The sequence below is a fragment of the Pristis pectinata genome, chromosome 5 (genome assembly GCF_009764475.1).
Source record: "Pristis pectinata isolate sPriPec2 chromosome 5, sPriPec2.1.pri, whole genome shotgun sequence".
In the NCBI taxonomy this organism is placed as follows: Eukaryota; Metazoa; Chordata; class Chondrichthyes; order Rhinopristiformes; family Pristidae; genus Pristis; species Pristis pectinata.
Window position 1 is genome coordinate 101,506,948 of NC_067409.1, and position 20,597 is coordinate 101,527,544.

A 20,597-nucleotide genomic window follows, 5' to 3' on the forward strand; every position below is an offset into this window, starting at 1 on the left:
GGTTGGGGCCGAGAAGGAAGGGACCACAATGGGACCTGATCGGCCTCTCACGATGGCCTCAGTAAGTCCTGAAATGTGAAGAGCACCAGAGGGAAGGAGTCATCAGAGTGACCAACTTCCTCATTTTGTTAATGCTGATGGGAATTCGAGCTTTGGTTGTCATGGGGATGTTTAAATGCATGTCTTTGCATGATCAATGTCTTCCAATATTCTGTTGTAACAGAGCCTGAAGGGTTTGAACAATTTCATTGGGGCATGTGTGATTGTGTTTTACTCTCTGTTTGGACTTCTGACTGAAAATTATATTTTGTTTAGAGTGTGTGAATGGTCTGTGAGCTTTAAAATGTTGCATGAGGGGTGTTTTAAAATGTTGCTTGTGGGTTTACATCAGTGAGTGAAAAGTTGTTACCTGTTTGTTAAGTCTGTGTTGGAAGATATATAAATATTAATCCTATGAATCCAATGCTCCAGAGGAACAGGATGTGACTAACCGAAAGATTTTACTACTCGACGTGTAGTAGATTTGCAGGACCTCTTGTGCCTTGAGGGGTCGTGCCTCTTTAAGAAGTTGTGTGTGTGTTGGGTGGGGGGGGGGGGAACACCCATCCATCTTTTCTTTTCCTCTATTCTTTGGATTATGTGTTAGAAGTTTTCATTGTGGAAATTAATTTTTTATTCTTAGTGTTTAACATATCTGCAAAGGACCTGAAGGAAGGAAAGTGCAAGCATGGAATATTTGTTTAATCTTATCTGTAGTTTTAATTTTTTTTCTATTTTTGTTAGAATTGATTGGAGAGAGAGAAAGCCCCAGATTCCACAGTGGTCATGTGGAATCCAGGTTAAGATATTAAAAATTTGAGTGTCTCTGTTCCAAATATGAGATTCCTACATTCTCGAGAGAAAATTGGCATTTTGAGGAAAATTGATGATTAGTATTTACTTACATTGGGATTTCGAAACTTGTAGTTTGGTAGATACATCGGAACAAATGGGAGTCTTAATATTTCTTAATAACAATATTTCTCAAGAAGTTAAAAGGCATTGCTTAAGACTTTCGACTTTGAGTTCTTTGGAAAAGATTGCTATCATGTTTCGCAAGGGCTGACTTTTAAAATGCAGATGAGCAGCACCATTCCTGTTTCCCAGAAAATGGGTCATGTGTTTGGAATTCATTGTTTATCTGGGAAAATGTAAATGAGGATCCATGAACTGCTTTGCAAATTGACTATGTTGGACCCCACCTTGCAATGAGGGGGTGTTGGAAGAATTGTTTTATTTTATTCCAAAATTAATAAAAAGAGGAAAGTAAAATGGGAACCACAAGAGTGCCAAGAGTGGACAGCAAATGATTCCAAAGGCAAATATAACACAAGCTTTGCACCACTTACACCATCAGCTATAGCAAAAGTGGAGACAATATTCTCCATTTAAGAAGTAAACGAGAAAGGGTAGGAAGGATTTAATGGACATTGTATTAGGTGGTGTTGGAACAGGACTGTGTGCAGTTAACTCCTTGGATAGCGAAAGAATGAGAATGGATCTAGACTATTCCATAATGGAAAATAGTACGCATGTGTAATATCCCTGGAAGCTGTTTATTGGGTGGATGAAAACTTTACCAAACCGCCAGTTGAAAAGTGTCAGTATATGTCTTCACGGTTCACACAATGAACTTATTCTGTTGGCTTACCCAATATCATGAACAAAGTGAGATCTTTATCTTTTACCTGTTAAATTTAAGTGTTTTTCACGGTAAAATGGAATGACTTAGAAGATTTTCTGAAAAGATCACCTGAGGTAACTAAAGAATTGAGTGAAATTGCAAAACATCTGTATAGAAAGGAGGTTAAAATGGTTTATGATTGGGAAAATTATATCGAATAGCTAAGGTAGAGACAGACTTTACCATTCATCACTAGTGAGGTATTTTCAAGAGCCAATATATATTTCTGAAATTTGTTATTCATCCTGTAATTACACTGTTTGTTTTAATGTTTGTATACTTTGATATGGTATTCACACTAGTTACTGAGAGAAGTGCAGTATAATGCCTAATCAAGGAATGGTCATCGTAATGACTGTGTGAGAGACGAACTGTGGAGCCAGAGGTGCTGAAAGGAACAAAGAGACAGAGAGAAATAAAAACATGACATGGTGCTGACCAAACGTATGGTATGATTTGAATGAAAAACACGATGATGCTGGAAGAACTCAGCAGGCCAGGCAGCATCTGTGGAGAAAAGCAGGCAGTCAATGTTTCAGGTCAGGGTCCTGACCCGAAACATTGAATATCTGCTTTTCTCCACGGATGCTGCCTGGCCTGCTGAGTTCCTCCAGCATCATAGTGTTTTTCATCTAGATTCCAGCATTTGCAGTCCTTTGTTTCTCTAGTATAATACGATTTGATTTGTCAGGCAGTGGCCAGACAGATAATAAAAGTTCTTCAGCCTAGGAATCATTTTTGTAATTTCTTCTGCACCGAGGGACATAATAATCCCAGCTTTTACGTCTTCCCATAACCAAAGTCCTCCAATCCAGGAAACATCCTGGTGAATCTCCTCTGCACCTTCTCCAGCTCAATCACATCCTTCCTGTACTGCGGTGACCAGAACTACACACTAGTCTGACTGAACCAGTGTTTGTAATGTTGCAACAAAGTGTCCCAAATTTTATATTCTATGCCCCGACCTATAAAGGCAAGCATGCTGTATGCCTTCTTCACTGCCCTATTAATCCATGTTGCCACTTTCAGGGAACAATGGGCTCTCTCTGTTCATCAACACTCCTGCATGCCTACCATTTACTGTATATGTCTTACCCCTGATTGACTTCCCAACATGCATCACCTCGCAGGTGTCAGCATTAAATCCCACCTGCCAACGCTCAACCCAGTTTTCCATGCAATCAAAATTCCACAGATCGGAGTCGGGTATTTTCTAAAAGATGCATCATTTGATATTTTGCCCCATTTTGTAAAAGACATGAAAAGAATGGTGCTGACCTGATCTTCACAAATAAATACTCCTTATCGTTCTTGTTTTCAATCACTGATCTTCCACTTTTTATCTTTCCTGCCCTTCTCTCTCTCTCTCTCTCTCTCTCTCTCTCTCTCTCTCTCTCTCTCTCTCTCTCTCTCTCTCTCTCTCTCTCTCTCTCTCTCTCTCTCTCTCTCTCTCTCTCTCTCTCTCTCTCTCTCTCTCTCTCTCTCTCTCTCTCTCTCTCTCTCTCTCTCTCTCTCTCTCTCTCTCTCTCTCTCTCTCCCTCTCTCTCTCTCTCTCTCTCTCCCTCTCCCTCTCTCTCCCTCTCCCTCTCTCAGTCCCTTTTATGCAATCATGCATACCCCACGCTGGATTGGTTGCTCACTCATAGGACGTGCAATGGAATTGCCCCCTACCTGTCTGTGTTGTGAATTTTGTTGTGAATTTCAAAGAGGCTCTGATGGTAAACATGATGCTCCATGGAATTCAACTGTGGTATGTAAATCAATAACTTGCTGTTACTATGTACTTTTTATTGGTTACTTGGCTCAGAAATGACAATTTAGTGACCACTAGAATCCTGACATTAGTAGTCAGTATGACAGAGAAGCAGGCCATTTGGTCCAGCAGAGCAATCTCATAAATCCTGTTACCCCCTTCACCTTTCCCTCTATAACTCTTTGATTTATTCACTCACACGCATCCATCAACTCCCTTTTTCACACTGTAATTTACAGTACTCCATTAATCTACCGGCACATACTTAGAATGTACCAGTGTTATCTTGTTAATTTGTTCCCAGCCCATTCATTCTCTCTTCTCCCCTCTCCCTTCAGGCAGAAGATACAAAAGCTTGAAAGCATGTACCACCAGACACAAGGGTAGCTTCTATACCGCTGTTATCAGACACTTGAACAGACCACTCATACGTTAAAGATGAACCTTTGATCTCCTAATCTACCTTGTCATAGCCCTGGCACTTTATTTGTTTATTGACTATTTGTTTATTGTTGCCCTCTGCAACTGGATACTTGACCAATAGACTGCAATCAGTAAGGATAGGCAGCTACATCTCTACCATGTTTATCCTCAAAACTAGTGTTCCACAAGGTTGTGTCCTTCGCCCGTTACTTTACTCCCTATACACTCATGACTGTGTGGTCAGATTCTGCTCTATCTCCATCTACAATTTCACAGATGACACCACCATAGTGGGCTAGATGACTAGATAGAGTACAGGAAGGAGATAGAGAGCCTAGTGACATGGTGGCAAGACAACAACCTTTCCCTCAATGTCAGCAAAAAAGCTGGTTATTGACTTTAGAAAGCAGGGTAGTGCACATGCTCCTGTCAGTATCAATGATGCTGAGGTGGAGATGGTTGAGAGCTTCAAGTTCCTTGATGTAAATATCACCAATAGCCTGCCCTGGTCTAACCACGTGGACACTATGGCCAAGAAAGCACACCAGCGCTTCTACTTCCTCAGGAGGCTAAGTAAATTTGGCATGTCCCCTTTCATCCTTACCAATTTTTAGAGATACACCATAAAAAGCATTCTATCCGGATGCATCACAGCTTGATATGGCAACTGCTCTGCCCAAGACCGCAAGAACTTGCAGAGAGTTGTGGACATAGTTCAGTCCATCACGAAAACCAGCCTCCCCTCCATGGACTCTGTCTACACTTCTCACTGTCTTGGGAAAGCAGCCAACGTAATCAAAGACCCCTCCCACCCTCGTCATTCTCCCTTCTTCTACCTCCCCTCGGGCAGAAGATACAAATGCCTGAAAACACACACCACCAGGCTCAAGGACAGCTTCCATTCCATTGTTATAAGCCCTGTGAATGGACCTCTTGTATGATAAAATTGAACTCTTGATTTCACAATCTACTTCGCTATGGACCTTGCACCTTGTTGTCTACCTGCACTGCACTTTCTCTGTAACTGTAAATGGAACACTATATCCTGCATTCTGTTATTGCTTTTCCCTCTGTGCTACTTTGATGTCCTTATAGTTTGAAATGATCTGCATGAGTGGCATGCAGAACAAAGTCACTGTATCGCGTTGCATGTGCCAATAATAAACCAATTACAAATTACATACACTGCACTTTCTTTGCAGCTACAACACTTCTTCTGCATTCTATTTTTTCTTTTTACTCCCTCAATGTACTTATGTATGGCATGATCTGACTGAACGGCACACAAAAGCTTTTCACTGTATCTCAGTACATGTGACAGTAATAAACCAATACCAAAACCAATATGTCAACACCTCACTGAAAAAAATCCTAGGCCAGTCAGGATGTTTCCCAAAAGTACTGATCTGTAGCTATGTAAACTTAGAAATCTAGCCTAGTGTTATAAGATGGTAGGATTCGGAAAATCTGGAGCCAGAGATTAGAGTCATACGCTTTACAGCACAAAAGACAGGCCCTTCGGCCCAACTTGCCCACACCAACCAAGTTGCCTAACTGAGCTAGTCCCAGTTGCCAGCATTTGGCCCTTATCCCTCTAAACCTTTCCTATTCATGTAACTGTCCAAATGTCTCCTAAATATTGTAATTGTACACGCCTCTACCACCTCCTCTGGAAAGTTATTCCATTAACACACCACCCTCTGTGTTAAAAAGTTGCCCCTCAGTTCCCTTTAAATCTTCCCCCTCTCAATTTAAACCTCTGCCCTCTCAGTTTGGACCCCCACACGTTGGTAAAAAGACTGTGGCTATTCACTTTATCTATACCTATAAAGATCTTATAAACCTCTATAAAGTCATCCTTCAGCCTCCTATATTGTAGGGACAAAAGTTCCAGCCTTTCCAGCCTCTCCCTACAATTTGAATCCTCCAATCCCAGTGACATCTTTTTTGCATCCTTTCCAGTTTAATGACACCCTTCCGCTAGCAGTGCAATTAGAACTGTATGCAGTGCTCCAAGTGTGGTGTCTCCAACGTCTTGTGCAGATTCACCAAGTTAATTAGCAAAGTGAGACTTCGTAATCCATGTGATTTACATTGTACCCGGAATCAACACGAGCCCACCTCAAGGATGTGTGCTTAGCCCACTGCTCTACTCTCTCTACACTCATGACTGTGCGGCTAGGCACAGCTCAAACACCATCCATAAATTCACCAATGACACAATCGTTGTTGGTAGAATCTCAGATGGCAATAAGGACGCTTACAGGAGTGAGCTAGATAAGCTGCTTGAGTGGTGTTGCAACAACAACCTCGCACTCAACGTCAGCAAGACCAAGGAACTGATCGTGGACTTCAGGAAGGGGAAGTCAGGAGAACACACACCCGTCCTCATTGAGCGGTCAGCGGTGGAAAGGGTGAGCAGTTTTAAGTTCCTGCACGTCAACATCTCAGAGGATCTATCCTGGGCCCAACACATTGATGCAATCATGAAGAAGGCACAGCAGCGACTCTACTTTGTTAGGAGTTTGAGGAGATTTGGTATGTCACCAAAGGCTCTTGCAAATTTCTATAGATTTACAGTGGAGAGTATTCTGATTGGTCACATCACCACCTGGTATAGAGGCTCAAATTCGCAGGATCGAAAGAGGTTGCAGAGGGTTGTAGACTCAGTCATCTCCATCACGGGTACACCCCTCCCCATCATCGAGACCATCGTCAAGAGGCGGTGCCTCAAGAAGGCAGCATCCATCATTAAGGACCCTCACCATCCGGGACATGCCCTCTTCTCGATACTACTATTGGAGAGCAGGTACAGGAGCCTGAAGACCCACACTCAATGATTCAGGAACATATTCTTCCCCTCCACCATTAGATTTCTGAATGATGAATAAACCCAAGAACACTACCCCATTATTCCTATTTTTTTGCACTAATTATTTATTATTGCAATTTATAGATTTTTATGTCTTTGCACTGTACTGCTGCCACACAACAACAAGTTTCACATCATATGTCAGTGATAATAAACCTGATTCTGATTCTGAATTACAGCTGCTGCAACTACTCTATCGTAAATTATCTTCTCGTGTCCATCTACCAAACTCACAGGTCTTTCCTTCAATGAGAAAAATGGTATTGGTCAACTCAGTAAATGATGATAACAGAATTAGCAGCTAATAAGATTCCTATGGCTATGATTTGGGCAGTTCTGCTGTGGTCCCATTTTATGGTTAAAATAGAAAAATGTGACAAACTTGTTTAGCAGTTTCTGTGCAGATGTTGTGCATGTGATATACCTGGAAAACTTTTCCTTAGGTGTACCTTTAGAATAAAATTCAAATATTGACATTAATCATTGTTAAGGGAATTCAGTTTTAGAAATAAATATATTTTCTTTCGAAATTAAAATAGTTTCAAAACCTTAGAGTTGTAATTTCTCTTTATTTCATTCAAATTACTTGATTTGAATTCCTGAATAATTTGAATTATTGAAGGAAAAATTACCTTTGGAATACCAAGAATATGAATTGCAAAAGATACAAGTTTACACATCAACACTTTCAAGCTAGTGAAAGCAAAGCATGCCGAAAATTATTCTTCACCTTGAAGGTGAGGTTGAAAATTAAATTCCTAAAAACAGCAATAAGTACACAACAGTAACCAGCAAGAGAAGGATGTGTTAAATAAATCATCTTCAGATAAATGAAATCAGCCCTATACCAGATTGCCTCCATTCACCAATTAGTAATTGGGAAATTCCCTGTAATGTAGCGAAATGCAAAATATCTTTTTGAATCAGAAGTTGACCTGTCTCCACTCTTGCTTTATCTGTGTGCGGCTTTGAACCTGCTGTATCATGTTGCCTGAGGCCCCACTTCCCACAGCTTCATCCACTGGTGAACTGTATCGGCCAAAGAACAAAATGCTCTGTGTTTTGTTGTGTTTGATGAAAAACAGGAAGGGATGATCTGCTACGAATTTTTGAGGTATTTGATAAGAAGTGCGATTCATTGGTATTGCTGTAGCTGCAGCTGCTTCAGTGCCCTCTTCATTAACTTCCACAAAGGATTTATGAATAACCTTTGACAAAGATAAATTATTTTTCTCAGATATGCCAGAGAAATTGGCCCTTGATTGATCAAAGGCGTCAATCATTCCCATTGCCGAAAGTTTATCTTCAAGATTAAACTGGTCTTCCAGTTTAAATCTGGGCAGATGAACGGTAACCTTCTTTTGCATCATATTTTCCAGGTTAATCCATTTGAGCAGAGTGTTGTTTGCAAGTGCCTTTTCAAGCTGTCAAAACAGAAAACAGACTAATGAATAAAAATGTTGTTTATCTTATTGCATTATTTAAACAGGAAACTTAACTGTTCTGATACTATACATTCTGGAGCAATGAAAAGTAGTTTCTCCGTTGCATCAGAGTAAAATTTGTGACATAATTGTTTGTGAAGCCACCTGTGTCAGTTGAGCACACAGTGTTGAGCCATCTATATGAAGTCTTGCATCCCTGTAGGCCACACCAACTTCTGCAAATCTCTGCTAAGTGTAATCTGCTTCAATCTTCCATCCATAGTCTATTTTTATCCATCAATGCTTCTGTAAACACTTCCTTCTTTAAACTGATCTATAATTTTTGCATCTCTTCTATTGAACAAGCCCTGCGCCATTACTATACCATCTAATCCCATCCCTGGTTAAGGGCATCCATTACAATGCCTGTCATTTGCAACCCAATTGAGTTCTTGCCTCAGACATGGATTTGGAATGAGATCATCTGCTATAATGTCCGCATTTACAGACAGCTTATTGGGGCTGTGGTATTACACATCCATCATTAATTTACTACAAACTTTGACAGAAAGCAAGAAGACCATGGACAAGGGATTAAATTAAATTCTGTTTCCATATCTGGAATGTTTTTAAAACTGAGATGTGCAAGAAAGTTGCCTGGAAAGACATGTTGGTGCATCAGTTCAGAAAGTGATGCCCTACTTGTATCTCACTGGTGCAAACACCTGTTTGAGCACTGTAAAAAGTAGAAGGAGACAGGATTATTTTCTGTACCTATAAATATATATTTTGTATTCAGTATAATTTAGTGGCTAGGGCTTGAAGGTCATAGTTAGACATAGTTTATCATGGAAGTTGACTGATTTCTTCACCAACCAAAGCAGCAGCTGCAGGTCCAAATGCGAAGATGACTGGGGCCTCCCAAAACTTGTCTTGAGCTTGTGGTGCACAATTCCACCATCTTCATACTATGTTAATGTTGAAGATTATCTCTTTTGAAAAAAAAGTCAGGAACTGTGGGGAGAGGAACAGGGAGCAAGATGGAGCAGTGAGGTGAACTGGTGTGGTTCAGCATTGAGGAGGTCACAGGAAGTGATAGGTCTTTAAATGAAAGGACACATCTCACCAGTGAACTCCAAGGGCTGGGTGATCCTTATGCTTTCTCTTTATTTTTTGCCAAAGCAGAGTTCACATTTATTGGAAAGACCTGTCCCTGCACAGGAGCCCCGCAACCTCTGTGGACCATGCAGGCGCAGATGAATTTTGTGGAAATGGCATCCACACACATGCTGCTGTGTGTCTGAATGTCACTGAACACGTCCAGGTGCCTCCATGTATAAGTGCCTCATATGAACAAAGGACCCAAAAGGAACATTATCTGCATCACAAATTATGCAGTGAAATAAAACTCTTTACATGGAGCACAGAAATGTGGTGATATATATTAGAATTTCTACGTCAAAGAGATACTATAAATACAATGATACATACAGATGGTTCTCCACTGGTCATGTTGAAGCCGGATCAATGATCATGCTGGGTCACGTTCAGATGGTGGGTGAGTGGGACATTCCATCGGACAGGGTGCAGGGGAAAGTTTGGGTGGGTGGACAAGTGAGCAGAACCCAAACAACACTGGGGGAAAGAGTGCAGAGTGGGAGTGAAGACCAAAGGACGTAGAAAGGCAAGAAAATGGATGCCTCAGCTTTCATTGCATGGAATAAGTAAGATCAGCCTCTTTTAACTCTCATCCCTCTGGTTGATCTGCCATGGTTTGAGTGGTCGGTGCTATATGCAGACCATGAATGCTTCAAAAAGTTTTGAGCAACTGATGACAGGTTATGCTCTGCAAGCATTTAATATCATTGCACATGCTTGGGAGACACTGTAAATATACGCACACCTGGATTAAATTTCCAAATATGTGTGACCATACACAAAAAATATGATTGCATTGAGAGGTTGGATTTTAAATATAATTAATGTGTGCACCGTTCTCCCCATTCCCCTGCAATATCCTAATATACAATCTCTTTTTGAAATTGAGAAGAAAATGGGGTATGTGATTGATTTTAAATAATTAAAGGAGCCTGGAACGATGAGGCACGATTCCAAAGTTAGACACAAAGTGAGAAGTGAAGTTTGAAAACACTGAATGAGCAGGGCAGTGGGAATTTAGAACACACTTCCACAAATGACGATTTATCATGGTCAAGTGTTAATTTTAAATTAGAGACAAATAAATTTTTGCCAACTACAAGTGTTCGGGGATATGGGTAACTGGAATTCAGTCAGAGACCAGTTATGATCTCAGTGAATGTTGAAGCAAGGTCCACTCCTATTCTTATAATCTTCTTCTATTTTAAATGGAGAGGAGTATTTAATGAGGGTGGTTGTTAAAATTGTAGTGGCCGAAATGGTCCAGGCAACTAAAGTCTCCCTTTAAGTTTCCTTTCTCATTGCAATTAATCTTTTAGTTACCTGTTCCAGTCCAGTCGTGTTTTCACTGATGTCATCGGGCAGTAGGATGATCATACTCAGTTCCTTCTGTTCATAAGGAAGCTCAAGAACACTGGTTTTGAGTTCAGCAATATAACTAAAATTGAAATTTTCCTCCTGGGACATCATATGCACTGTTTTGGACTCATTCTGAGAAGAAAGTGATATATTAACATCAGCATCAGTTTGACAATAAATGTAATATTTTGCTGGCAATTACTTTACCACCAGAGCAACATACCTTGTTCATCTTGAACTTGGTTACATACGTATCTTTTTCATTAAATTTGCTGTTCCACTTCCCTTTAAAGTAGATGGCATTTACAAGAACAAGAACAGTGAGAGGAGTAATCGCATCCTCTGGCAGCAAATCTTTGATTTTACCTAAATGAAAGATCACAAATCGAATGCTTCAGCAACGAAGGCTGGCACAATAATTTCTAAAACAAAATAATATTTGCATTATGTTACACAGCAATGGCCAAGGATTTGTGAACGTACTTGAGTAGTAAACTAGGTTGCTGAACTGAAAGGCTGGAGAAATGAATTCAAATCTCAGTGCGGCAGTGACAAACTTTAAACACATTGAAACAAAATGGTATTTTATAAAATGGCAACTGTGAAACTACTGAGTTGTCAGAAAATCTTACTTGAATTCTTCTATCTTTGCCCAGTATGGTGCATGTATGACTTCAGTCTCACAGAACTGTGCTTGGCTTTTGTATGCCCTCTGAAATAACCTCACAGGCCATCAGTTGAATCAGTCGCTACATCAGAACATACTGTATCCGATTTATAGCCCATCATCAGCTTAATGTAATTAGAGCCTCAATGCTGAGGAAATTGGGCTGGGAGGGGACACATATTGGTTTGGTTTTCCTGTCAGGAGATCTGAAGGATTTTGCAAAAATATCTCTTTGATGTCATGTGATGCCTGCTGCATGCAAGGTTTCCATAGCTCTGAAGCATACAAGACCTGGACTCTGTGACTCTATGAGAGGGATCAGTGCTGCTAGGCAGACCATGACCTTTGAGCTGGGTTTGAAGTCTTCATCTTAGAAGGCCTTGTTCCTGAGTTGGACACATGTTGTGCTGGCAGAATGAACATACAAGTGAATTACATCATTGATGTCCACCTTGGCTCTTGAGAGATGAACGGTGCTTCACATTTTACAGTTCTAAGACTTGGCCGAGATCTAAGACACAAATTCACAAAATATGAATCTACCCGATGTGGGAGGAGGACATGTCTGGGGATCTCAAAGACACCATTTTTGTGATCAGCTCCCTGAAACACCATGCGAATTCTATCCATCTTACGGCAGAATGGAAGTGATCATCACCACATGGCGTCTCCAATAAAAATTCGGTGTGTAGCATCAACCAATTTACATGATCTTTATTTACTTTACCAAGCCTTTGACTCTGTTAACCAACAGCGACTGTGGAGAATACTTCTCAGATTTGGCTGCCCTCAAAAATCTATCCCCATTTTACATCTGCTGCATGATGGCATACAAGTTGTGATTCTAACCTTTGGTTTCACCACAGACCCAATCCCAGTGCAGACTGGTGTCAAGCTAAGCTGTGTCATTGCATCAACGCTTTCCTCAGTCTTTCTCCTTGCAATGCTGCAGCTCACCTCCAATGAGTTTCCCACTGGAATGGAGCCGATCTACTGGATGAATGGGAAATTATTCAACATCTGTCACCTCCATTCTAAAATGAAATTGAAGCTAATTTCTTTGAAGTTTATTGAAGTCCAATTAAAGTCATACTTTAAAGCCAACAAACAGCAATAAAATAATCCATAGATTGGGTGCAATAATAAAAAATCTCCTTTCAGAAGTGGTTTAACTGTCAGTAGTGATTTTAATTGTGTTAAATCAGCAAATTTCAGATTACAATTGATGTTAATGGGGATGGATCATTTCTTATCAACTTTGACTGAACTATGGAGTACAACTGTCTTAAATCATAAAGTACATCTTACCCTCAGTCTTATTTTCTACGTAAGTATTGATCTCATTCCTGACAGCTTCTGAGTGTTTTAGAAAACTGACAGCAGCCAATTCTGCTTTATAGTAGTTCAAGCTGGAGTTTTGAAATTCCTGCAAAATAGAACCATAAATGCCCAAGCATTATACACACAGTTGGATAATGTTTATTTCCAGCTAAGAGGGAATCAGAACATATGTAAATATGTCAATCTTTCAAATGTTTCTGATGCATTTAAAGAGCTTTTAGAGGAGAATGCATGTGCTTCCTCCTCGTGATGGGGCAAATGTGTGCATACATGTCCATCATCTCATTTAATAGTTTTTTAAATTGGCTATAGGCCTCTACTTGACCTCTGTACCATTCCCACCAAACACCAACATGCTCCTGTTTCTTGTTCATTAATTTAATTGGATAGATTTGAGATCATCTATGTGACTGCATTTCCATTGTGTGATCCCAGAGGGACATTTTCAACATCAGAACTACCAGGTCAGCAATTACAGAGAAGTAGAGTAGGAAAATACACAGAATTATATCTTATACTTGAAATAATTAGTTGAAGTTATGCATTAACTGTATGTTTTTAAAAGGCATATGCCCAACAGTTGTCCTCTATTTGATCTTACTCTGAGAATGTTGAAGGTTTCTTCTCCATACATACGGTTGGCCAGTCTTAGAAGATAAGAAGCATCAGGTTTGTTGATTTTGGCCATTAGTTCCTTGACTCTTGCATGGACATCACGTTCTGTGTCAAAATGCAGAACCTGTTACGAAAGTAACATTTACGATGAGAGTCAAACAACAATGAAGCTACGATGAGATATACTTGCAAGGCAGGATAGATGGTATGTGACTTGCAGATGATGGTGGTCCCATAAACCTACTGCTCTTATTCTTCTAGGAAGGAAAGGTGGCAGGTATAGGAGGTGTTGAAAAAGGAGCCTCAACACAGTTGCTAAAGGGCATGCGTTTGATAGTCCACGTTGCAACCAGGGTAAATGGATTGTTGAATTGATTCATTGGCAGTGACATTCTCTTTAAAAATTCTTAGGTTTATGTTCAAAGTTTTTGAGGAGATATTCTTTCCCATCTCTCAACATTTCTCCAGCCCAACAACTGGTGGATGTTCATGACAGGGTATTTACTTCTTGCTCTGTATTCTGTAGTTCACAGGAGGTCCTTTTCAGATCCTGCACATCCTAAACTGTTAAAGACGGATGGTGTCATGTTGAGGGGAGGGAGCTAAAAAGTGGGGTTTGTTTGAAGTTTTTGCATGTTATGAGGCATAAGAGATTGTGGGATGGGGGGGTGTTGGTAACTGAGAGGGCAAATTGGATACCATTGGCCTCAATGTCCTTTTGCAGCCATTGTAATCACCAGCTCTGTGGCATCTCAGCACATGATTGCAAACTACTCTCCTCTAATTATGCAAAGGCACTGAGGTCAGGAAGGGTTCCCATATGCTTTGCTGCTTCAGGCACCTTTTACCTATTACCTTCTCTTGCATGTGAATGTGAAGAATGTGAACCATGTTTGTGTGTGAGTGAGGTGGCTGTGATAGTTAGAGACACAAGAGACTGCAGATGCTGTAACCTGGAGCAAAAAACAAACTACTGGAGTGTCCTGATGCAGAGTCACAACCCCAAATGCTGACCACCCACAGATGCTGCCTGACTCACTGAATTTTCCTCCAATTGTTTGGTTTTTTTTGGCTATAATCGTTGAATCATTGAGAATGTGTGTGAGCTGTGAGATCTGTGTGTCAGTGTTAGAGCAGAGGGAAGACTTTGAGTTCAGTGGTGCTTGAAATGTCAGATGGGACTTGAAGCTGTTTCCACTGATCTCGACCACAAGAATGAACTCATTAAACCTCTTTTGTCCTTGGAAACAGGTCAATGCAGTGTCATTCATGGCACTTACTTAGTCTGCCGGCTCCTCCATCGTAGGAAGGGACAGCTGCTTTACTGGGTCCCCTAACATGCAGGGTCACTGTGCAGCTGTCTATCACATGGACGTGGATGACAACACCTGCATCCGAGACCCTGAGTTGGAGCACGCCTGCCCCTCTGCCCGTTTGTGTGCCCCATTTGTCTGCCAGTGGTCGACAACTATATCTTGAGATATAGCAGTGGTGATTTTCAGTGGTCAACCTCCCTTTAAGAGCTGGAGCCCTGACAGCAGTCAACGTGGTTGAATTCAAGAGATAAATTGAATTCATGAAATTACTTTCACTTGATACGGAATATTGGGGATATGACTATGATCTGTGATTCCAAAGAGCATGTGCTCTGGCTCAAAACCTGCACTACTAGCAGCAGAAATAACTGGCATTTGTGTCCTGTGCAAGGCCATTTTTGTAGATGATTCTATGGACTAAAGAATTTCTACCCCACCATATCTGAATCATACAGCTGTCTCCTGTTCTAAACTAGTTCCAATGTCTCACAAAACTTCAATACATTCCTTCCACATTAATTTCCCATCTGCATTCAAGTGCCTAATCTTCTCCTGCCTGTCTGGCACAGTTGCTAATCCCTGAGAATACCAATGCCTGTTCTCCCCACCTTGCATTTGACTTTGCTGTGCAGATGATGATGGTGTATTTAAAGTGAAGCTTAATAAGTCAACCTCAGAAGGATTTTCAAAAATGTCAGTTTTCTTTTAATTTTCAGTCCAGCGGCACAGAATGTGTTGTCTTTGCTATCTGCCAATTTTCACCCTTCACCCACTTTTCCTCCCCCTGATGCAGGTGGCTTTCTTGGAGGAGGGCAGGAAGCAATGATATAAGTAAAGCCAAGTCTCTCCATGAATTGAACGGCAGCAAGGCCTGAGGGGCTGAATAGACGACTCACATTCCTTTGTTGCAAACAAGCAGTACCTTTCTCTATCTGGTGGAACTTCAGTCCTATTCCACCTTCAAATATTGACCCTGCATTGACTAATGCTTCTGATTTCTTTGGGTAAAGGCTCTAGAAAATGATTGCTTACCAACTTGTCATGTTAGTTTAGCACCAGGACCACACCCTGACTCCTAAACCATCTGGCACACTTCCAACTTTTTGTTACATTTGGTTCATCCTTTGCTTCCTTGCCTTTTTGCTGCTCCTTGAGTGTAGTGACGTACTAACCAATGGAATCATCCTGCACCTTGCTGAACAAAACACATTTCTAGCTTCACCACTGTTTGTATCCTTTTAAATAACTCACCCTCATTAAAATATTATTGAAGGATGTTACCAGCTTTTAACTTTGACAGCCAACTACATGGTGTTCAATTTGCAAATGGAGTCAAAATTAGATTAAGTTCCCTCTCACAGGACAACTGCATAAGTATTATGCAGTGACCAGATGACCACTTCATTCACTCTGAGTAAGCTGAAAAATGCAGAACGTTAAAAAAACCTTAAAAACAGGGGTGATTAAGTTGAGAGTTTCATGTTGTGATGGCACAGTCATAATAAAATTACATATCATCTTACTTGTCAGAAGCAAGTCAGAGGGAAATGTATTAGGATTTGTTAGTTCTTGCATATTCTGAATCATTGTGCAAGATCCTATTGCTCAGATTACATGTAAAGGCATGTAACACCTTCACATTTCTACGGTCACACCTGAAAATTTTGCAACATTTACAGAATAAAATTTTCCTTCCACAGAACCATATTGACAACAGCCCATCCCAATTCTACACAATAAAGTACAAACATAAGTTACAGGAAGTACAAGTTTATCAAATCATGGGATATTAGATCTGCTCCTTTTCCAATACATGACTGATGCATCTTAATGCAATCCCACAGGTAGAATTTTATATTGTGATTTCAGCTAATTTGGTGGTCAGCAGAGCAAGCATTTACAGATTGCAATACTACACAAAGTTGCTGTGAAATGATGGATTAGTGACTGCAGGAAGGGGCACTCAGAATATGACTGTCCTTGCAGACAAGCAGCTACACGTTTTTGGTAGCATCAGATCCATTGACTTCAATAGAAAAGTATGTTAGACAGAGCATGAAACATTAGCACTTCTCTGTGCTTTGCCACCCAAGGTGAACATATTCCATTAATCAGAATTGAGTAAAGGCACCAGTAGTTGATTCTGATCTGAATTTCATCAAATGCTTGAAATTGGATGTAGGCAGAATTGCGACTGAGATTGAGGGCAAACAATAACTCCTGTTTGGTCGCAAGTATTTGTTTTATTGGAATTGGTTTATTATTATCACTTGCATTGAGGTACAGCAAAAAATTCATCAATAGAATACAAGAGAATGTTGCAGAATCCCAAATCTTTAGCAACACATTGTGAATTCCTGATCTTTAACCCTCTACTATAAATACATAGGAACACAATAGATTCGAGGTGTTTGTGTGAAAATCTTTGAAGGTGAAAAGTTGGGTTACCAAATCAGTCAATAAAGCAGTAATCTGAATATGACATACTGAAAAATTTGGAATTCTGAAATAAACCAGAATTTGCTGAAAATACTCAACAGCTCAGGCAGCGTTTGTGGAGAGAGAAACAGAGGCAGAATTTCAAGTTGATGAGGCAGAACCAGGAAGTGATACCAAATGTATAAAAAAACTATGGAGACACAAGAGATTGCAGATGCTGGAATCTGGAGCAACAAACAATCTGCTGGAAGAATTCAGCAGGTTGAGCAGCATCTGTGGGAGATAAGGAGTTGTCGACGTTTTGGGTCGAAACGTTGAGTTCTTCCAGTAGATTGTTTGTTGCTAATAAAAAGACGAGTTCATTTCTACTTTCTGCTTAGTATACAGGGGTCATGGATGCCTTTAGCCAAATGCAACTCCCCATCCTCTTGGATTTGGGGTGGAATTAAGGACACAGCATACTTGTTCCAAACTGTTGTCCTGGAAGCCCTGGCCTATTATATACCCATGAATAATACACATAGCACCATTGAATGAAATTAACAATATAATATTTTGAAAGAATCTGTAATGAAAAATCAAACTGATCATCCCAAACAAATCCAGACCAATTGAAAAGTTTCAGGGAAAGCTGAGTGAAAATTTAGTTCCGTTGATTAATTTTTTGGAATGAGGGTTTCACAGTCTAGGCCCATCCCTCACTTTGCTTGAGAAGTTGGCAGTGAGCCACTTTCTTGAATTATTCCAGTCCTTCTGGTAAAGGCATTCCCATGACGTTATTGGTGGACATTTCAGACCAGCAACAATAAGGGACTAGTGACATCTTTCAAATCTAAGAGACGAGTTGGTTCAATTTGACATAATCCTGTCACACCAAAAGTTTATAAACAGGTAGGGATGGGTGGAGTGATCAGATGCCAGTCAACAACAGTGTTCCAGTCCAACAAGGTTCAAGACCAAGAGTAAAACCATGTAAAATTTACCATTTGATACCCGATGAATGACTTGCCAATATAGTTATCCCTCACTCACCTTGGCCATCTGATCTGCAGTGTTGCCTCTAGCACCAAGATATGCCATGCTCAGAGCAACTGAGACACTTAATGGAGACAGAAATATGTTCTCATTTTTAGTTTCTTCTTTTAGCTTTGTGTAGAGATCAAAGGCAAAGTTGGTATTTGCAGCAATCAGAGAATCCATTGCAAAATCTAGGAGAAAACAAAATGTGCTCAGAAGTAAACACAATTTTTTGGCAAAATTTATTAAAGCAATGACACATTTAATTCCTTAATTGTCTGGCACTGACGTTGATCTCAGACATATTTCCATCAAGAAATATCAACTAAATTTCAGAAACTTCCTTATTGAAGAAAAGGAAATTTGAAAAAATGTTCCAAAGAGAATACTTGTGGAAGTCAGAAAAAAGCAGAAAATGCAGGTCAGGCAGCATCTGTAGAGAGAGAATCAGAGTTAGCATTTGAGGTCAGTGATCTTGCATTTGATGAAACTTCTTTTAAGATAAAAGAAGTTTTAAACATATTCCTCTTGAATTGAGGATTCCAAAGCTTCACTACCCTCTGGGTAAAGACGTTTCTTCTCAGGTTTATTTATAAAAGAAAACTTGTCCAGGCTGCACTTATCTGTCTTCCACTGCCAGTTTCAGCATGTCTTATGCAGTCATAAGTATTAACCTATATCTGAACATGAAAAATTGTAACTCATACAAGAAGCTTAAATACCACCTTCTTCAACATGCCATTATCAACGATATTGTTATCCTTTACTTATAAAAATTCTAATGTGTTAAAAGTCCTTCAAGGGCTATAAATTGCTCAGGGGTGTTTTGAGAACATGCAAGTTATCATATACTTCATTCTTTATCTTAATTCACTATAGACTTAGCCACATTGACAACATGCAGACCTTTCAGCAAACAGAGCATTTTTGCTGCATCTCCTTCTGCATTTATCTGATTGCCGTTTCTGCTTATTTCACAGTATTATGTTTTGCTATTACATTGCAATTGTAGCTACCATCGCACTGTTACTGGTACATAAGTACCACTGTTGGTGCAATTTATGTTTTTTTACCTGTACTTCTGAGAAGACCGAAAAGCTGCACAATCTGCTTGTGTGCTTTGAATCTGTTCCTGGTCCTGGATCCTGGTTGGTTTTTGGATCTGTTTAAGTTCTGTCATTTCAAGGGGACGTTCTTAATGTAGGTAGGTGACAAATGTTTGATGAGATCCAAATTTATGCATAGGCAATCCTTTCAACTTCAGTCACTTTTTTTCCAACTTGCTTGCACATCAAATTAGTCAGACATGTAAAGACATGAAAATAAAAGCGTGGCAAGTGTTCAGATTTCTGTCATTTCATTTAGAATGATCATCCCTGCTGAGTCCTTTTATTGAGTCAGAGAGTCGTATAGCACTAAAATGGGCCCTTTAGCCCAATGTGTCCATTCTAACTTTTGTGCCCATCTCATCTGGCCACATGAGGACCGTATCCTTTTATACCTTGTCTATTTGAGTCTCTATCTGAATGTCTTTTAATGTAGTAATTGTGTCTGATTCCACTACCACCTCTGGCAGCATGTTCCAGATATCAACCACTCTCCATGTAAAAGATTTACTCCTCAGATCCCCTTTAAATCTTTTTCCTCCCACCTTAACCCTATGCCCTCTTGCTTTTGATACCCCTACCACAGTGACAATCTACACTATGTCTCTTATAATCTGATATACTTTCATCATTTCACCCTTCAGCCTCCTTTGCTCCCGGGAAAACAATCCCAGCCTTTACGTCTTCCCATAACTAAAGTCCTCCAATCCAGGAAACATTCTGGTGAATTTCCTCTGCACCCTATCCATCTCAATCACATCCTTCCTGTACTATGGTGACCAGAACTACGCACTATAATGACTGAACCAGTGTTTGTAATGTTGTGACATAATGTCCCAAGTTTTATAGTCTATACCCCGACCTATAAAGGTAAGCATGCTGTATGCCTTCTTCACCGCCCTATTAATCCATGTTGCCACTTTCAGGGAACAATGGGTTCTCTCTGTTCATCAACACTCCTGCATGCCTACCATTTACTGTATATGTCTTACCCCTGATTGACTTCCCAACATGCATCACCTCGCAGGTGTCAGCATTAAATCCCACCTGCCAATGCTCAACCCAGTTTTCCATCTAATCAAAATTCCACAGATCGGAATTGAGTATTTTCTAAAAGATGCATCATTTGATATTTTGCCCCATTTTGTAAAAGACATCAAAAGAATGGTGCTGACCTGATCTTTACAAATAAATACTCCTTATCGTTCTTGTTTTGGATCACTGATCTTTCACTTTTTCTCTTTCCTGCCCTACTCTCCATCTTTGTTTTCGTTTCTTTCTCTCTTGAGGAAAGGATCATGATGATCAACTGAGTATGTGAGCACCCCAACACAATTCCCATGCAGGGGCAGCACATTCCTGCTAGGGTGAAGGGCAAGGCTGG

The 20,597-nt window shown here is 40.2% G+C and overlaps 2 protein-coding genes across 2 annotated transcripts in view; both read right to left on the minus strand.

Moving 5' to 3' along the window:
* LOC127570322 (leukocyte elastase inhibitor-like) overlaps positions 1-19,318 on the minus strand; it is a 36,687-nt gene extending 17,369 nt beyond the window's left edge. The window contains exon 1 of the mRNA XM_052015768.1: positions 19,181-19,318. The gene's annotated coding sequence lies outside the window, so the exon portion shown is untranslated. The remainder of the gene's footprint in view (positions 1-19,180) is intronic.
* Positions 7,321-19,318, minus strand: LOC127570320 (leukocyte elastase inhibitor-like). The gene is made up of 7 exons (XM_052015762.1): positions 19,181-19,318; positions 18,123-18,298; positions 13,322-13,459; positions 12,688-12,805; positions 10,936-11,078; positions 10,677-10,844; positions 7,321-8,195 (listed from the first exon to the last, which is right to left on the minus strand). The coding sequence occupies exons 2-7, from the start codon at positions 18,288-18,290 to the stop codon at positions 7,695-7,697; spliced, it is 1,236 nt and encodes a 411-aa protein (XP_051871722.1). The 5' UTR covers positions 18,291-18,298; positions 19,181-19,318; the 3' UTR covers positions 7,321-7,694.
* Positions 19,319-20,597: the final 1,279 nt, after the last annotated feature.

Excerpts from the sequence above, each read along its gene's own strand:
- LOC127570320 (XM_052015762.1), bottom strand. The coding sequence starts at position 18,290 with ATGGATTCTCTGATTGCTGCAAATACCAACTTTGCCTTTGATCTCTAC. Across the intron at positions 13,460-18,122 it reads CTGCAGATCAGATGGCCAAG|GTTCTGCATTTTGACACAGA; the intron begins GTGAGTGAGGGA and ends CTTTCGTAACAG. Across the intron at positions 11,079-12,687 it reads CGTAGAAAATAAGACTGAGG|GTAAAATCAAAGATTTGCTG; the intron begins GTAAGATGTACT and ends TCTTTCATTTAG.